Source organism: Poeciliopsis prolifica, unplaced genomic scaffold, assembly GCF_027474105.1.
Source record: "Poeciliopsis prolifica strain line A6 unplaced genomic scaffold, Auburn_PproV2 SCAFFOLD006, whole genome shotgun sequence".
NCBI classification, from domain to species: domain Eukaryota; kingdom Metazoa; phylum Chordata; class Actinopteri; order Cyprinodontiformes; family Poeciliidae; genus Poeciliopsis; species Poeciliopsis prolifica.
In genome coordinates this window covers 1,396,604-1,417,125 of record NW_026562381.1, presented here as the reverse complement: position 1 = coordinate 1,417,125, position 20,522 = coordinate 1,396,604, and the positions used below count along the sequence as shown (strand labels likewise).

At 39.5% G+C, this 20,522-nt stretch overlaps 1 protein-coding gene across 7 annotated transcripts in view; it reads left to right on the top strand.

The window, feature by feature from the left end:
- Positions 1 to 8,654, top strand: part of LOC129360306 (protocadherin-19-like) — a 76,819-nt gene extending 68,165 nt beyond the window's left edge. For all 7 annotated transcript variants that reach the window (XM_055030444.1, XM_055030441.1, XM_055030440.1 and 4 more), the window contains exon 5: positions 5,998 to 8,654. In XM_055030444.1, coding sequence (XP_054886419.1) covers positions 5,998 to 6,557 — 560 coding nt within the window. In that variant the 3' untranslated portion in view covers positions 6,558 to 8,654. The remainder of the gene's footprint in view (positions 1 to 5,997) is intronic.
- The last annotated feature ends 11,868 nt before the right edge of the window (positions 8,655 to 20,522 follow it).

Below are 20,522 nucleotides of genomic sequence, written 5' to 3'. Positions count from 1 at the left end.
CTCTATTACTCTTAATTTTCATACTGAGGTGTAGCAATGCATCGAGCTCCTGGTGTGATGATACAAGACAAGAAAAAATTATAAGCCACGTTTTTCTTTTTGTTTTTTTTTTTTAAGTGAATTTTCAAAGAGCCTGTAATCAATGCAGAATAATTCAGTCCAAGTTTGACTAGTCAATCTGCTATGATTTTTATCTCATATAAGTCTACAAGGATAGTAATGCTAAAAAAGCTACTGCAAAGAATTTTAAATCTTTCATAAATCTCAAACTGGGTTTTGAAGAACCACTGTTCAGTGTTAAACAATCAGGTTTAGGTTTCCCTCCATAAATATTTTAGATGTTGAAGTGGAGCACTACAACTGCAGTTCAGATGCCTTTGCTGCCAATTGTAGAGTTGCTATTGGCTAGGAGTTAGCTAGCTGCAGTGTACCTTAAAATTACTTATGAATTTAAAGCTATTTCACATATTTCACTATAAGTTGTTGTTTTCTTTCTTTTTCTACTCTAGAGTACCCAGAATAGCAAACTTCATTTTAAAGAATCTGTTACTCGTTTAGATTCCCGTCAGGTTCTAATTAATCTGCGTCTTGTGGTTTTTATGTTTGATCTGAAAGTGATTGCATCATTTTGACACTTTGCAGCTTTACATAGATAGAATGTAGATTCGGTCACTTTTACAAAGTTATTGTAAAATGGTTGGCATCAAACATTTTGTAATTCATACTTACCAGGTGGATGTTTTATACTCACTTTGAGTAGTAAAGTGAAATGAGGCATTATGACTCCAATGAATAATATTTAAGAGTATAAAGTAGCAAAGCATAATTAGGCTTCAAGACTGTAGTCAATGGACCTTCTAAATTATACTTGTGAATAATTAAGCATTTATTAAAATTATTTTTTGTAATATATGAAAATACTTCACTTCAAAGAAAAATATACAACTACACAGTGTGCAAGTTATCTTTTAATGTAACAGGGAAGGTAAGAAATAATATCAATTGGATTAAAAAAGGACAAAATCATCTAGAGCACATGCCTTCAAATCTGGGGCTTGTAATGACTACCTGGACTAAAATAGCAACTGCACAGTGTTTCACAAGGCACATTGTGATGTTTTAATATTACGAGGTGCTACATACAGGTGGAAGCTGCAACACTTACTTTTTGGAATGATAAGCGGCTGTGTTTTCCAAGAGAAGCTCCATGTGTGAGCCAAAAAGCACAAAAAATAGCTGGTGGAAGCTAGAGGAGTTTTACAGGGAGCACATCTCGTTGTTTTTGTGTCAGAGGGTTTAAGTCTTTTGCTGATTCCTCGGTTTTGCTACATTAGCAACAAAAAATAGTGCCTGTAGGCATATAATATGAAGGGATCATTATATTTAGTCCACCAGAGTAAAGTGAGCAATGAGCTAGTCAGGTTGTGGGATTCCCACAGTGAAGCTAAAGATCTGTAACTTGAAGTTCAGATGCCTTTAACTGATCAAGAAAATGAGTCAGAGCTGAATCTGCCGTCGCAGGCTGCAAATTTAAGATAAAATGACTCAGAATGTGTTGGTTTTCTCCCCGTGGTGATGCAAAGGGATGTTTTTCCAGGTAACTGCAAACAGAAAAACAAGGACAGCGACGCTGCCGGGGGATTTGTCTTGGGCATTTGAAGTGGCATTATTTATTAGATTCCCATGCTGTGGAAGTTTTCCTACGAGCGTAGCGGCCCTTTGACCTGAAATCTGTATTAAAGCATAGTATGCCTGAGTCAAAGGCAGCGGTGAACATACAAGGATTTCTTTTAGACTGCATTTCCAGTAGAATGCATTGTAGTTTAAGTGCTTCAATCATGTAAAACAAAAGACAAGCAACCTCCGCCCTTCAGTGAAAGTCACTTAGTAATTAATAGGTATTAAATCTGCAAACGGAAATGTTCCCAACAACATCCTGCTTTGTGCGTCTGCTTTAAATCTGCTCCTTCTACTGATTGGCAACCCTATTTCCTGACTTTTCTTGATGACTTTGAATACACATTCTCAGCAGGAGGTGCCTTCACTGCCTCCTATTCTGTACTCGTGCTGCTGTAAAAGCCCCTAATTCATCTCTTTCCATTACAGTCGCCTCGTTTTATTTCAAATAGGAAGAGATTATGCTTTGTCAGAGGTCGATGGCCTGTCACTGTTTTTTATTTAAATTTTCTCTCAGTTTTTTGTGGATCTTTCAGAGCAACATCTGCGTTTTATGAAGCTCCGAGCACAGGCAGGATGTGTGAGAGTTAATAGCACTTGGCTTCCATAACAATGTCATTTACAACCCAGTTGCTCTCTGATAGACCCCTAAAGGAAAGAGAAAAAATGGCTTTCACTGCATATGCAAGTGCGGCTAAGTAGAAACCATGCAACTTGTGTATATTTCTTTGTGCCTTAAGGCTTTTCATGCCCCAGAGGGTGCTTTGGGCTATAGAAATAAGCCAAAGTGTTTAGAGGAAATTGCATTCATTACCAGGATGCTTGTAAATTTTTAATCAGTGGAGAAAAAGATCTGCTTTATCAAACATGTCAAACAAGATTTTACAGGAATTTTCACATTCCTACATGTGTAAAATCAAATTACATACATGAGTGAGCACTGAAATGGTAACTATATGTTAGTGTAACGTTTAAACATATGACTTTATTGTTTCTGTATTGTTTGTGAATGCATTCAAAAACTCGTCGCTCAGAAAACCGTAACAAAAGACCTTCAGAAAGCAGAGGGAGTTGAAAATTGCTTAAAAAGGACTGTTTTTCTGTACTATATAGCCTTAAGCGATGTGTTTATTTTTCAGTCATCACCATTCATTATGTTTGTGGTACCTTGTAAAGACTTTATCCTGTGATTGCATTGTTACATACTGATTGCATATCTTATAAAAGAAAAAAAAATCCCCAGCTTAATAGCTTTTGTCTGCTTGATTGCTGCCGTTGCAGTTTGTCAGTTCAATCAGTGTGGATTTATAGGAACATACACACCGACTATACAAACAGGAAGAGAAAAATACTGTTTCCTCTTTTGTTACGTTTTGCCGCATAGAATTATTTCATATGCCTCCCACAGTATGTTAACTAAGGTTGATATTTTTTTCAAACATTTTAAAGTTATGAGTAGATGACAATGTTAGGAAAACCAGCATACATTTATGGTATAATGAGCATAATCTAATTTCTTTTATTTAAAAAACAAAAAAAAAAAACAAAACAAAAGGAAAGTACTTAAACTTATTTTTTTTGTTTAAGTACTATTACAGACTACGCTTTAATAGAGTTATTATTGGAATAAAAATAATGATATTCCAAACTTTATTACTGCAGATTATATGCTGTAATAATTTATATAACATGCTGTAATTAAGTATGACAATCTCAGTCAACATCACGATGTTTTTGTAATAGGATTCTTTTCCTCTAACATGTAAGCAACAGAAAGTTTAAGGAGCCTTCTTTCAGCAAGCTGGTTGGTGGTGCATAGAAACAGGTAGGGGAGGGGCAACACTGCATTATCAAATACTAAGGAACAATGGAGGAAACTCTAGGCTCTTCTGCACTTCATCTGGAACTTCATTGAGCGTCCGAGAGCTCATAGGAAATGGCGAGACAGCAAAAAATGACATATTTGAGTCTGGGAATGCTTAGCAGCAAGTTGGGAGGGGCAGCAATGCATGACTGCATGAGCTGTAAAAATTAGGAAAACTCTGGTCAGTCTGGCACTTTCTTGGTACATTTAGAAATTTTTAGATTCGTTGAAATCAGTCATTAGCTCATGGACTACATGTTTATGCGATGTTTTTTCCAGAGCCATTAAATGTTCATAATTGCTTCCCAGTGTCCAAATTTAGGCTGAGATCATCAAAGAAATGTCGTGTCGTTGTATCAGCCACTCGTGACCTGCATTCTTGGTGCCAGTGCTCATATTTTCTGCCCGTAATTCAACTCCCACATATTTGGGCTCAGATAGCCTTTGATCCCATTTACTCACTTCATTCAGGCATTTAGTTTTCGTGTTATCTGTCAGCGCCATCAGATTATACTTTATGAGAGACAGCGCTGACACATCTGCCCCTGAAAAGCCTGTCTCCGATCTTTAAATATCGATCCCCGGGGCCTTAGCAGAGGTGCCTCTCGCAAGTGTGGAAAAGAAGGGGGGGGGGGGAAAAACCAGATCATTAGTGATTTTAATTAGGTGATCTTTCAAGCTGGGATTGCCAGATGTAAGCATATGCATTTGGGTCGATCCCAATCCCTCTCTCACAATCCCTTTTTTCTTTTCTTTTTTTTTTTTGTCATTTTGTGCTTCTGGAACGGTGGATAGCTGCTGCTTGGAGTGAAACAAGCAGTAGGGAGCACAGAAATATCTCACGTGTACTCGCTGCAAGTTCATTTTTAGACTTTGAGCTGGAGGAAAAACATGCTACAGCTGCAATGAGAGATTTTAAAAATGAACTGTAATACTTTAAGTCAAACAATTTTGAAGCACTTTTTGATGCTCTGCTTACCTCATGTCAAATATGTTTTTATTTAGATCCTATCAAACAAATAGTTCACTGGTTTTGAGGAAAAACAGCATTTACATTTGAATGAGTCATCATAGCATCTTTTTGTCATCGCCAATGATGCCAAAATGTTCTTGAAAGTTCCCCCACCGACAACAAAGTGCAGCACAGCCATACAGAGTCAGACTAATCTGCTTTTTTTCCCCCTGCTCCAGCGTTAAACATCATTACATATTTATAACTCGGCGCCAGATGACAGAGACAGAGAGGGAGGAAGAGATATGAACCAGGCAGCAGCGCCGCAACTCGTCTGGTGTCTTTCTCTGGGATATCTGATTGCACTGTTTAAACCTGCCTTTTATCCATCGTTTGGTAGTGAAAACCCAATTACGCAACAGCTACAAATGGACTTTTGATTTAACAGTACATGATTTAATTGGTACATTAGACGTTCCTCAAACATCTAGCTTATGATTGGGAGGAGTGAGAGAGAGAGACTGCATCTTAACGTTGATGTACATGGTAGGAATTTAACAGATTAGAAACACTGTGGGTATCCATCTTATCGTTCTTCCGTTAAAATATGTTAAAAATAAAAAACAAAACAAAAAGTCTTCCAAGCTAAAGTTGAACACAAGTAGTATACAGGCAACATTCATACTGTTGTGTAGTTATGAGCAGAAAGGATGTGTGTCTGTTTTCATCAGCTTTTACAATGTGGTTTTTAAAATGAAAAAAATTATAGTGCCTTATTTTATTGTGAAAGTCTACAGGAAGTTGTTAATTTGCTTCACTTAAAGTAAAATCTAGTGGAAATGGCCGAAAGTCTTGTAATAATGTTTCCTGCTGCATGAAGCCAAATCATCTTCAAAAAATCTTCCGATCTTGTTCATTCTTTTTTTTTTTTTTACTTGTTTTACACAAACAAACATATCACAATACAAAACTGGAAGTTTAGACATCAATATCTGTTGATATTGATAATTATTGATTAAGTTTTTGCTTCAAATACCTGAAATAAAGCCAAACTGGTGATGTGAACTTTTCTGTTTCATACACAGTTTCCTGTCAAGCTCTTATACTCATTTCCTCCTTCCATTTCACTCTTGTTTTTATTTTTGAGCAGTTATGAGGCACGGTGGCAAAATATGAAACTGCTGCTGCGCGTTACTCAACAGGCTGTTGCTAAGTAACCAAAGAGTGAGTTGCTGGGTAACTGAGTGAGTTGATGCCACCTTAACTGGACGTGAGAGATTGAGCGGCCAAAGTTTTTCCTCTACCTGTATTTCCCAGAATGCTCTTTGGTTATTGATCGGAGTTCAATGCAATTATTGAATATACATGTATTATCTACTGATATTGATCAAGTATATATTGGAATGCATGTTGTAACTGATTTATTTCCCAGCCCTAATGATCACAAAAAAAATTTGTGGTTTAAATTTAGATTAATCTAGGAAACTTTTTTTTTTGTCTGCAGATCCTGGAGAGGGATTCCACTGCCAGGATGAGTGTCGCATATTGGGCCACTCTGACCGCTGCTGGATGCCTCGGGTTTCGGTCCCAGCACGCGCCAAGTCACCCGAGCACGCTCGCAACATCATCGCTTTGTCCATCGAGGCCACCACGGTGGACGTGCCGCACTATGAGGACGGCACAATCAAGAGGACTTTTGCCACCTTTGGCAAGGATGGGCCAGAGGATGTTGAACGGGGAGAGGTGAAGGGAAAGCGGACTCAGGAGTCTCAGGTGTGCAGCCCCAAGGCCAACGGAGGGGCTGTTCGCGAAGCTGGCAATGGGCGTGAGGCCGCCAGTCCCATCACCTCCCCTGTGCACCTGAAGAGCCCGATGTCCAAGGCGTCATCTTCCTACAATACACTGAAATGTCGTGACGCAGAGCGGATCGCAAACCACAGCCTGTTGCGGCAGCCTGAGGGGAAGGACAGTGAGCCAGCCGTCAGGGAGATCAACACGCTCCTGCATGACGGCCGAGACAAGGAGTCCCCCAGCAGCAAGCGCCTGAAGGACATTGTACTTTAGCAAGCATCTTGGCGACACTCCAACATGCACACACATATACAGTGTAAACTCACATATATATATTTACCCCGCGGTCGCTGTGTGTACACAGCCCTGCTGTGGAAGTGTAGAGACACACCCATTTGCAGAATCCAAAACTCCAGAACCAGCTTGGGCTGCTGATGATGAACTGTAGTCTGCTGCAGCTAGTTGTGTGCTCAAGCCCAGGTAGTGGATGTGGCTTTGTCGTAGTCGCAGTACTTTTTCCTTGTTTGCTTTTGTTCGGTTTTTCTTTCAGTCTGCATTAAGTAAACAGGCAGGTTACTGTTGACTGCATGGACGCGGCCAGTGGAGCTCCTCCAGCCCTCGAGCCAAAGCAGGACACTACATGTTCGGACGCATGAGGTGCCAATTCCTACGTACAGTTATGCCTTTTGAACTACTTTTGTATGACTAAAATGACATTTGCCTTTTTTGGTTTTGCAGTGTGTTTTAGCTGCTAAAATCGCTCCTTGTTCCTTTGTATAGTGAGCTCTGACACTGTAATAAACAACCACAGACACACGCGCAGGATTCCCCCGAACACATGTTGCTCATTGGCTCCTTCGTGGTGCATTCAGGAGCAGGATCAAGAGTCCTCTCAGTCTCGTTTGTCTTCTGCCTGGCTGATAAGAGAAAACTCCAGTTTTTTCCCCTGAGGACAACCTGGTATCATCAGACTGTGAGGTCTTTAAAGTATTTATATTTTATCACGGATGGAAATAAATGAACTCCTGCTATCTGCCAAGCCTCTGAACGCTGAAAGTGGGACATACCGATCTTTGTGTTCAGAACAAGTTGTATGAACAAATTAAAGACTTTAATGCTTTTGAAATCTCCTGTGCCCAACCTTGATTGTAGCCAGTGGAGCACAAATTAGAGCTTTGTGCTTTTGGTCTTGTACTTTTTTTGACTTTTGACTATGGGGCTAGGATAGAAGGGATCGTCACTCATGTCTTGCTATGTGAAACTCTGTATAGGGTTTACTATTATCATTTTTAATAACCTGTTGTTATGTGACAATCCCTTTAATGTTTTGTTTCAAAAGGAAAAAAAAAATCGAATAAACATTGGTGTTCAACTGAAGCTACGGTAGCGTTTGTTACACAAACACGAAAATAACATAAAAAACATATATGCCAAAATATATTTTATAAATAATTTAAAATGTATAATGAGAATATTTAATGCTGTGTAGTTATTTTATGAGTAAGTTATACTTGAAATTAACTTGCTTTTTGTTCATTTGTCTTTTGCTTTTGTATTGATCTTGATTTTTTTTTTTCTTTTTTATGAAATTGGATTTTTGTTTTGTTTTGCTTAACGTGTGATCCCTGGCAACCGTTGACTTGCAGTCTACCTTGTTGTAAAGAGTTTCTTATTGGTCAGTTCTTGTGCCATCCAGTTTCTGTGTGGGCTACTAGAAAATGTGGAAAAAAAAGACAAAAAAAAGAAGAAAAAAAGCAATCTCAGCACCAACATTAATGTGTCTGTTCGACGAGCTTAGAGTGAGATAGCAAAAGAAACCAAAAAAAAAAAAAAAGATGTAAACCCAACTGTGCTGACTGCAGGATGTTGCTTATCCTTAGCATCTCAGGAGGCGGAAGCTGTTGCAGTTTCCCACCTTTAGCTCCAGCTTGTAACGCTGGACTTGAGTTCAAATGAGCTCCTGACATGCAGACTTGCTTTACTCAGCACTGGTGAGTAAAGCAGTGCTGATCTGTGTGCCATCTGTGTTCAGCTGATCTCCAAGATGAGGTAGAGACCGCAGCGAGTGGTAGACACAGGGCTCTCCCCTCCTATGAGCACCACACAACAGACTGGGTGGAATCATGTCTGAACCAGCAAAGGTCCTGGAAGACCCACGCTGCACGCCAGCAGTGTGGCTTTAATGTTTCTTTGCAGTGCACAGTAGTATGTACAATGTGGAAGTCGATGAATGAAAATGGACAGATTGCATACAACACACTAGATCCTGTGGCTGAATGTTTTGCTGGTCTCACCCATGCTTCTGGCAACATAAAAATCGGAATAATCACTGAATGTAAACAGCAGCTTATGATTAAACTATTAAATGTGCTCTGCATTGTTTTCTTGTCTTTACTTGACCTGATGAAATGATGCTAGTTAAACTAAAATCATGCATCAAGGTTCATTTCGGTGAAATTCGAACGTCAACAAAATGCAGTTTAGATCAACAAGTGAAACGTACATGTCGGATTCATTTCAAACACAGCTGTGCATCTGGTCTTCCAGTTTTATATTTAAATTCAAGCAGTTTAATATGTCACTGTAGACTGAAAGTAACAGTTAAATAAAAATATATAACTGGTTTACTTTTTACATTGAGGTCTACAATTTTTACTTTTACCTGCAGATAAAAAACAATTAACACTCTGAATGCCTACATGCACTAATGATATGATGGATATACATGTATGTATATATCAATTTAATTGATTCAGTATTGTAAATATCACCATATTATGTCTTTATTGTATAGATTTTCCTACATTGTTTACGCTGTTTTGGAGCTGGCTTTAATATCATTGTACAAATGTACAGTGACACAATAAATTCAAATTAAAAGCTGAACGCACTCATTGGTGTGTTGCAAAGGTTTCCATACGTTTTCCCAACTGATCGCTGCTTTGCTTTCACTTGTCATGTCATGTCAGTTCATCCCAGTCAGCTCAATGGAGGTAATACTAAGAGACGTTGCTGGTCACTTTTTCTGAAGGAAGCACAAACGTAAGCCATTGGTAATAATCTCAATGTAAAATTAATCTACTGACTAACTAGTTGTATGTTAGGGCTTAACACACCGGATTCAAATGAATGCAGCTCAACAAAAAGCTTGTTAATTATCCATCAATTGAAATCAGGTGTGTTGAAGCAGCAAAAACACCTACAACATGCCAGGCCGGGTACCTGGCATGTTTAGGGTTAAAAAGCCCTAAAAAATAATTTTTGACAAACTAAAAATTTAAATTATTGATTCTAGAATTCAAACCTTCTTTCCATCGTCATTGGTTCATGTTTCAGGGTCCAGAAATTCCTTTTTCTCTTCTTCTGATGTCTTAGCAGGATCTTTCTTGCTGCACATAAAAGTTTTCTCACCGCAGTTGAGATTAAGACTTGCTTACTACAGCCAGTATTAAGTTGTGCTTGAAGCTTTTGTCCCATGAGACGCCTTTTTCATAAGTTCTTGGCTCTTCAGGCATCTTCCTGTCAGAGATTCCTGGAGTTTCTGAGTCCCAGTTGTTAACGAAGGAGACTGTTCTCACTGACACCCTGACTTTCTTCACAGTTTCTGTCGGGAAAGCCTATTTTTAATTGTTATTATTACACGCTTCCTTTTTTAATTATCTTTTCATCACAGCTTATTGCAGCACTGTGCCTTTTGCAGTACAATGCTGCCAAAATAATACTTTTAGAGGGTAAACTACAATTCATTCTTTGATTGACGGAAGCTGTCAATAATCAAGATAACATGGGAACCTTTAGGACCAGCTTTTCAAATTTGGATCAACCTAGGTTGTTGAAACGTTTAAATTTGTTCATTTCTATTCCTTGAAAAGGAAGAATTTTTTTTAATCATTCTGAAAGTTACATTATTTGTTTGTAAATGTGCATTATTTTCTAACCTCCGGTAATTCAATATTTACATCAATGGAATAAAAAATGGAAAATCAAGGAGGTTCTAAAATCTTTGAACAATAGTGAATTTGAAACATAGCAAAGGAAAAAGAAGGTAAAAGCACAATACTGAATCATCGAAGGGTTAACCCTTTTTTTTTTTAAATAAACATAAAAATTTTTATTACCAAAATTCAATTTTAGGAGGGTGGACTGTGAACTTGGCAAACTTCCCAATAAGTGTAGCTGTCATAGCATTACATTTCTGTGTTAAATTTTTAAAAATTTTCTAAATAATTTTTTAGAATGTTGGGTTTTCAAAAACTGAAAACCACATTAACTGAAAGCAAAATGCATTAATCTGTGCATGATAAATCAAAGAATTTACGGCTGAATTCACTGCAATCTATTTCATTATTATTTACCTACATTGAATGGTTATTCATATAAAAAAATGATAATTTTTAGGACAGATTACTGCTTCCCAAACAACAAATGAGAGGAGACAGTCAAACCAGAGAATTAACAAAATTACATTTACTTGTTCAACTAGATTTTTATACATTTAAACAAACAAGGAAATCAAAACATACAAAGACATAACAGGATCAACATTTATGTGTATGGTTTATTAAAATGGAAGATATTAATCTTGAAAAATCAATAAAATAAATGTGGGATGCGAGTATGAGTGTGTCCAAATTATATATAGAGTTGAAGCAATTGTTACAAAGAACATAAGGTAGTCGTTGTTTTTGTTGTTGTTATTTGTTTTATTGCCTCGTGCTTTACACGGACATGCCGGTTAAACTGTAAATAAAAAAATAAAACAATACATCAATATTTAGTAACAACGAACTAATCTCCGACAGCTTACAACATTGATGTAACTCACCACGTTGGGCAACACTCATAAACGTCGATTAAATATCCGTTTGTAGTCAATAATACCGTTAGCTGCGGCTAACGGCGATCTCTGTGCCGTTACTTTTTCTGCCGTAAGTTTCTTCTCTCCCTTAACTGACGCGAAGCCACTACAGCGCCCTCTAACGGAACGGAGAAGGAGTGAATCCAACATCCCGCCCCGATGAACTCTACAGATGTTCATCTCAGAAAATTGGTGAACGACAAGTTAAACTTAACAACTGTATATGACTATGTAATATCCACTTTGCAATAACAACTTTTCTGAAAGGAAGTTTTTTTTTTTTTTTTTTTTTTAAAGACTACTTGTTACAGTAATCATGAACATAAGATAGAGTGAAAATTATCTTTAACATATAGAAAACTCAAACACTCTGAAGGTAAGTAAATCTACTTGTCCATATTCCTTCTAACAAACACAACTTGTGTATTGGACGGGTATAAATGCCTCTCTGAGTCTTCACTTGCACTGATCGCACCAAACCATCAGCTCCGATGTTGACATCAGTAACCAAACCAAGAGGCCACTGATTGCGAGGAGTGCATTCGTGCAGAATCAGCACAAGATCTCCGATTTGATAGTTTCTGGAATGGTGGTTCCACTTCTGCCGTTGTTGCAGGCTGGGTAGGTACTCCTTTACCCACCGAACCCAGAAAATGTCTGCCAAGTACTGGATTTGGCGCCAGCGTCGACGATACAGATCTTGCTTTACAAATGACCAGGAGGCAGAGCACACTCTGATCTCAGCAGAAGCAAGTCATTGGGGGTCAAAGGTTGACCATCTCTTGGGTCATCTGACAACTTTGTTAGTGGTCTCCCATTGACAATGTTTTCAATGATACAAAAAGTGTCATTAGTCCTTCATCATCCAGAGTCTGTTGTCCTGCAACGCTCATGAGAATTGAGCGCACAGAACGGATTTGTCTCTCCCATACACCCCCCATATGCGAGGCGGCGGGAGGATTAAACTTCCATTGAGTTTCTCGCTGGAGTAGATGATCCTCGATCTTTTGCTGGTTCCATCCTTCCAGAGCCTTCCGCAGTTCATGACGAGCACCAACAAAGTTCGTCCCATTGTCCGAACGTATCAGTTTGGGGTGTCCCACGGCGAGCCATGAATCGCTGAAGAGCGTTGATAAATGATTCTGTGTCCAAGCTGTGTGCCACCTCCAAGTGGACAGCTCTGGTAGTTAGGCAAGTGAATAGACATCCATATCTCTTCACCTCACTCCGTCCTCTTTTGATGGTGATGGGTCCAAAGTAATCAATTCCGACGTGAGCGAAAGGCGGCTTACATGGAGTCACACGATCAATGGGCAATCAGCCATGTACTGAGTACTGATTGGAGCCTTTTGTCTTTTGCAAGGTACACACTGTGCTAGGACTTGCTTCACAGATGCGCGGCCTCTGACAATCCAAAAGAATTGTCTGATATCAGCAAGCACCCTTTCAACTCCAGAATGACCTGTGAGCTTGTGAAAATGCCAAATGATAAGTTTGGTAATATGGTGGTTTTGAGGCAAAATTGCAGGGTGTTTTGCCGCTTCAGTTATTGGAGCATTGGTAAGTCTTCCTCCGACACGGAGTAATCCATCACTGAGTCGTACAGGAGCTAACTTCTTGATGCTTTCTCCTTTCATTGGACCAGTCAAGTGGATGCGCTGAGCGTATTCAATGATGAAATCTCTGCCAGTTTCATTTCGTTTGGTGTTATTGGATCACTTAGCTTGCGTTCATACTTCTTCAGAAGGATATTCTTAGCTCGTAGGATCAGTACAATACCTCGTTTGAGTTTGTACCAGGAGGAATACCTCTGAATGAAACAGTCAATTGCTGATTGAATGGTGAGCTTAGAAGACATTGCATATGTCTGACTTGACTTCTTTACCTCTGCTTCCGGAGGTAAGCTTCCTAGATCAGGCTGGCAAGGCCATAATTCTTCTTCTTGCCACAGGAAGGCAGGGCCTTTGAGCCAACGCTCACTGTTTGTAAGTTCCTCAGCAGACAGTCCCCTTGAAACATCATCTGCAGGGTTTAGTTCTGTGCAAACATGTTTCCATTGTGAGGCTTGTGAGACTTCACGGATTTGTGAAACTCTATTTGCAACAAAGGTTTGGTACCGTTTCTCTTCGTTTCTGATGTAATGTAGGACAATAGTGCTGTCTGTCCAGAAGACAGAATCTAGAAGGGGTAGCTCAAAGCTTTGATGGATTTTTTTGATCAAGCTGTACTGCTACTACAGCGGCTGCCAGTTCTAATCTTGGAATAGTGCTTGGTTTAACAGGAGCCACCTATTCCTAGAGAGAACGATATTACAGTAGATGTTATCGTTGCTTACAACCCTAAGGTAGCTAACAGCACCATAACCTAACTCTGAAGCATCACAGAAGTGATGAAGTTGCATGGTGACTGAAGCTGCAGTGAAACCTTCAGGTCTGAGACATCGGGGCACCCGCAGTCTGCAGAGTTTTGGTAGGTCATCTAACCACCGGCCCCATTGCTCAGCAATGTCATTTGGGATAGCTTCATCCCAACTTAGCTTCAAGCGACATAGCGCCTGGAACAGTGCCTTTCCCCGTAAAATGAATGGGCCAACTAACCCCAGGGGATCATAAACTGAGCTTATTGTGCTTAGCATGCCTCTTTTTGTGTTGGGTTTGTTCCTGACCTTGATGATGAAGGTGATGCAGTCATCTGCTATGTCCCAAAACACTCCCAGAGCTCTCTCCAAAGACGAATCTCCATCCAGGTCCAACAATGGTAGTTGATTTGCATGCTCCTCAGGCGGGATAGACTGTAGAACCTCAGTTGAATTGCTAGTCCATTTTGTCAGGCGAAACCCACCATGCATGAGTAGTCGATCAGCTGTGCCGCTAGACGGATGGCCTGTTGAGGTGAGTCTGAGGATTTCAGGCAATCATCTACGTAGAAGTTTCTTTCTACAGTGGAGATGGTATCTGCATCGTACAGATGTGCGTGATCTGATGCACACTTCTTTAATGCAAAACTTGCTGCACTTGGAGACCACACTCCACCAAAAAGGTGGGATGTCATCCGGTAAGTAACTACCTCATTATTAGGATTGTGGTCCTTCCACCAGAGGAATCTTAGCACATTTCTGTGTTCTGGAGTTACATGTATCTGATTGAACATGCCCTCAATGTCTGCCATTACAGCAACTGGACCTTGTCGGAAACGGATCAACACGTTTATTAATTTGTTTGTTAGATCTGGGCCCTGATGGACGACATCATTGAGAGATACTCCGTCATACTTTGCTGCGCAGTCAAAAACAACTCGCACCTTTTCAGGCTTGCGAGGATGAGTCACTGCGTGATGTGGGAGGTACCAAACTTTGTCCTCATTGTGATCAGGCGACAAAGCTGGGACTTCTTCTGCATATCCTTTATCAATAGTTGACTTCATTGCTTTAACATACTTGTCTTTCAGGTTTGGGTCCTTTGTTAATCTGCGTTCCAGTAGTTGTAGTCTCCGTGTCGCTAAGTTGATATTGTTAGGCAGTGTCACTGCTTTGTTCTTAAAAGGTATGTCTAAGGTATAATGTGAGCCATCTTTGGTAACTGAGTTTTCCCACAGTTTAATCACCTTGTGGTCATTTATTGACAGATTGTTCTCTGAAGCAGGGTCGTCAATTTTCCAAAACCTTTCCACCTGTGTTTGTAGATTTTGATCTGACTTGAGGAAGTAAGTCTTAACCTTCCTAACTTCTTTGTGATCAATGGGACCATTGATGGCCCAGCCGAGTACTGTTCTGCTAGCGTAAGGGTCATTATCACCTCCTACGCGGTACTCTTCAGCTCTAAGGAGACGAGGAGCATCTTGTCCAATGACAAGGTGCACATCGTTGGACTTGATGCTGGGAATAGGGATATCTGCTAGGTGATCCCATCTGGCTGCCTCGTCTGGTGTCGCAAGACAGCTAAGTCCAATGTTTAATTTCTTAAGTGTTCTCACACCATTAAGTGTGTAGGTGCTGCCATCATGCAGAGAGTCAATCTCAAGATCCACACTTTGAGTGAATATGCCTTCTTGGCTTCCTCCTACCGTGTCAAGGTCTAATCTTGCAGGCTTGCCTTTGACCTTTAGCTTCTTGGTCAGCTCTTCTGACACTAAACTGGTATTGGCGCCAGGATCGAGTAATGCATATGTAACAGAACTGATGTTTGTAGCTTTACCCCTAACGACCACAGGAACTATAGGTAAACAAACTTTACCATTTGCAGCTCCAGCGAATCCACATGTGACATTAGGTGATCTGCTAGGTTGCGTTCTTTGGGTAGTTTTAGTGTCATCAGTGCTGTCCTGGCCTGCTGCTGTCTCCTGTCTGTTAGTGTGGTTAGGATGCAGCCATTTGTTGTGTTTCTGTCCACAGCCAGGCACGTTGCACACCCAGTTGCGCGTGCAAATCTCAGCACTGTGCCCAATCATGAAACAGTTTTGACACAGGTTTTTTCTTGAACAAACACCAGGCGCTCTGGCACCGTTAGTGATCGGAAGCCTGGCACTGGTTTAAGAAATGCTGTTCTGAGCATTTAAGACATTTTAAATAAGCTGGCTGTTTGGTGCGTGCAGACTTACTTTCACAGACTGCAGCGGCTTTGACAGTGGTGGGGTAGCTTTGACGATGTTTCTTTGAGACTTTGGTAGGTGATGTAAAGTTGTTTGGTTTCTCATATTTCTTGAAGCCAATTAGCCCACCAAAGACTGGATCAGATCTCTTTTCAGCTTCTGTCTCCACAAAGTTCACGACGTCATTAAGCTTCGGTAGACGTCCTTCCTTTGTGATGTCGTAGTTTTTATTTAGCCACTTGGCCCTGAGATCTGATGGTAGCTTGCTAATTATCTCAAATAATGTGCGGCGGCCGCTGAGCTCTTCCTCACATTTCATTGCAGCAAGCGTGTCTTTACAGCCTCTCAGCAGGTCTGCGAAATCTCTGAGTTGCAGATTGTCTCTTATCTCTTTAAAGTTCAAAACCTTTTCAACCCAAGCTTGAGAAATGGAATGAGGATTTCCAATCTTGATTTTAGTCGGTCTAGTGCTTCTTTGAAACCTGCGTTGGGATCAGAATTGTACAGACAGTGACTAATAGCATCTCGAGCTTCCCTTCTGTGTACTGGTGCAGACGAGTTAACTTTTCTTCAGCAGAAATAGACTCTTTGTCCACCATAGTGGTGAAAAGCCTCATGAACTTCCAATACTGAAGGGGTTCACCGTCAAACTTGATTAGATCAGTTGGTGGGAGCCTGAGAGTGTCAACTTGTGCTTGATAATGCTGCCTTGAGAACTCTAGCAGTTGTGAAATCGAATCATCTGCCATCTGGAATGGCGAGGGTTGTTGTGTCGTAGGAATTTTGCCAATTTTCGGCGTAGAATGGAGATCTGCTGTGAAGGCTTGCATCTTTTGCTGATTGTGTTGCACCTGTGCATCCAGCTCAGCTTTGTGATGTAGTCGCTGAAGTTCCAACTCAAATTCCTCTTTGTTACGTCTAAGCAACAGCTCAAAGTTTTCCTTCTCTTTCTTTCTTAGGGCTTGGATTTTCTCTAGTTCTGCTGCTGCGGAATCTTCATCATTTATATCAGCTGGAGGCTCGCTGAACATGGCTTGTGTAGTAACATCTAGCTCATCATCAACATATGAATGCACACTAGCTCCATCTTCTTCTTTTTCTTGCAGCCAGGCTAGAGCTTCATGACGCACATCGTGAACGTTCATTATAATAAGTCTCTCATAAGCATCAGACTCTTCTCTGTCGATGTCATCAGTGAGCCGAGAATGATAACATTTATGTACCTCCTGAAGATGTGCAAGGGCTAAGTCGAGGCTCTCTAGCACTGACTTCAATTCTTCTGGCTTGTTTTCTCTAATTTTTTCGTTCGCTGACGTCATCTTTTTACGGCTGCTTTAGCTTGTCCTCTCTTCCTCTTCAGCGCAGCAATGTCTGTTTCTCCCGGATTCTTTAGTTTCAGACATGATGCCGACGTGTTTAACTTTATGTTACAAAGAACATAAGGTAGTCGTTGTTTTTGTTGTTGTTATTTGTTTTATTGCCTCGTGCTTTACACGGACATGCCGGTTAAACTGTAAATAAAAAAAATAAAACAATACATCAATATTTAGTAACAACGAGAACTAATCTCCGACAGCTTACAACATTGATGTAACTCACCACGTTGGGCAACACTCATAAACGTCGATTAAATATCCGTTTGTAGTCAATAATACCGTTAGCTGCGGCTAACGGCGATCTCTGTGCCGTTACTTTTTCTGCCGTAAGTTTCTTCTCTCCCTTAACTGACGCGAAGCCACTACAGCGCCCTCTAACGGAACGGAGAAGGAGTGAATCCAACAGCAATATTTTATAGTCTAAAATATGAGGTGAGATTTAATGTTTCAAAAAGAAAAAAAAACAGGATGGTAACTTATTTATTGCTGTCATAAAGAAAAATAAAATAAAAAGGTTCTGCTGAAGCTGCTTCAAGCCGGCCATGAATTTTTCCCTTGGAGAGAGTTTTCTCTCACTGTTTGCTTGGAGTGGGCTGATTGTAGTATTTCCACCGAGGAAGAGAAATTATTAATATCGGAGACGAACAAAGAGAAAAACTACAGCTTCAACACAAAAGATTACTCATCCTGAAAAACAAAACTGCTAATGACCATATCAAGCCTTTTGTTTTAATCTCTGACATAATTGTTTAAAATGTGATCACACACAATCTTGAGAACAAATGATTAGGAAAGAAAAAGATGTTTGATCGGTTTGATGCTCTTTGTGGTTGCAATATGACACAATGTTAAAAATTCTTTGTACTTTATTTAAATTTTATGTATTCATCTAAACATTTGATGTTCATTTTACTTTGATGCAGAAAATGTTAGTTTATAAAAAGAAGTTTAAAACCACAAAACTGCAATTTTGAGGAAAGAAAAACATTGCAGTTGTTTTTTTCACATACTAGCCAACTGTATATGCTCCAAATTCATAAATAAATTTCTAAGTTAGTTTGTTCACATGTGGCAGATTCGACTTGGTCTTTCCATTCTTAAACTTTGATTGTATAGGAAAAAATTATCATTAAAAAGACGCCATTGTTATGTTATAGCCATCAACAAGCATTACATATGTAACTTTTGAAGCATTTCTGCTAGTTGAAGAAATTTTTTTCAACAAATAACTACTTTAATTTAACCATTAACAATTACTTTTCCACTAAAATTGTCACATTTGGGCCAAAACATTCTGTCACAATGATAACATTTAATATAAACACATCTACATGACAGTTTTAGACCTGAAAGCTGAACAAATAAATTAATTGAAAGAGTTTTTAAAGAGTTGTTTCACGTTTCACATAATTTCTCCAGTTATAAATTTTTATTTTCCCAAACAACATCATCTGTTGTTTCAATCATTCAGTTAGAGTTCCCTGATCATCATTAAGATTTATTCAAAAAATAAAACATTGTTTAAAATGTTGAGTCAAAATGTGGGCAGCTTCTCTAATCCAGCACCATAAGGAAAGAAAAGAGAGGATGGATGAGCAGAAAGTGCCAAGGCAGAGGCAGTTCTCAGGACAATATGAACGACTTCACACCTTCTACTGCACCTTGGGTTCCTGGCAGTAAAACCTACCAAGTGTGAGGTGGAACTGTCAAACACTCAGAGGAAGATGCTCCTTCCTTCAAACTAGAATCTGGCTTTTTAAGCTTATTTTTTTAAATCAATGTATAATTATGGATTGATTTGTTATGTGTTCAGATGGTTTGGAAACTGATTTATGATTTCTGCAGTCTGAACCTTATTGAGCCTCTTACGTTTCTGCAATTCAAGTCAGAAAACTGCATAGAGCTCTTCTCGAACTCCTCAAAGTTTATAATTGGATTTTATGCAACCAATACAAAGACATGCCTTATTAAAATGAACCTTAAAAGCAAAAAGTGTCACATGCATGACACAAGTCCATCCTAGAACAAAATTTCTCTGCTTTACACATCTAGAAAGAATAATAATTTCTTTTTCACCCTTCTTCTTTGGGACTAAATTGGACAAAGAGGATACTTGCACATCCACATTGAATGTGATAAAATTCTCAATTAAATTTTAACATTAGCCATTCGAACACACATGCCTTGGTATAATCATTGTAGCTCTGGCTTTATGTTTAAAGTTTTTGTCCTGTGGGAAGGTGAACCTCCACCCCATTCTCAGGTCATTTGCAGACTTTAATAGGTTTTCTCTCATCCATCCCCTTTACTTTTTTAATTTTTATTTTCCTTATCATCAAGGACGCCACTAAAATTTCATTATGTTCCAGCAACATAATGACAATTGAAAATCTTTTATGTCTAGGATCGGTCTGGAGAAGCTGATGCTACCACCATCGTGTTCAACATCAGTGTGAGCTGCGGGTTGCGGTGGTGGTGGTGGTACGGTGGCATGGGGTCATGACCCTTTGCACGTGACGTCACCCTCTCCAGAACTCCTCCCAAAACAATCAATGCTCCTCTAAAAAACAAACATCTGTAACACAATATCGCTTCTATTTAGCTGATTTCACTTTAAAAATGGTCATAAATCGCTGCGCGGTCGGTTGAACAAACAGACAGGGACGCAAATCAGACCTGAAATTTAACTTTATAACATTTAATGAGGAAAAATACAGCGCAAATGGACAGCAGCCGTCAACAATAATGACTGTCGGTCTGCGGCGTAATCACGGATTTACAGCGAACTCTTTTTTACAAAGTAAGAAGACTAACGTTCATATACTTTATAAGTAAGTATTATTAGATAGATATAAAATATGACATTATAGAGAACGCATGCTTCTGTCAATTGGTAACCATGGAGACGGTGCGGTTCCGTCATGTAGCCTAGCATGTATGAAAATAGATTGGTTAGCATCTCGTTTTTTGTACGTTTTTATTGCTGCTCCTTTGTAAGGCGAAATGTCATTTATGACACAGTGATATAAATCATGTGTGAATTCAGGTAAAGTCGGTAAATTGATCAACATCTCAGGAGAGAGGAGGTAAATGTCAGTTTCTAAGCTAGCTGCCTGTGAACCCCAACCACAGACTAATTAGCTTGACTTGAACAAGTAGAAGCCACGAATAAACTGGCAAAAACAACTTTGGCATTAGGCTCCTCGATGCCTAATGAATATAATTTTAATATTGGTCCATATCATGTAAATGCTTGTATTAGCCTTGTGTTTTCCGAGGCCTACTTCCAGCAGAGGAAGCTCCTCTCACTTTAAACTGAGTTCTTTAACATGACAAGACTTATTTTCTGAAGAAAGTTTGGAATAACCTTTTGAATCTATGCTACGCGATCCTGATTTCAATATGTGGAAAAATAAG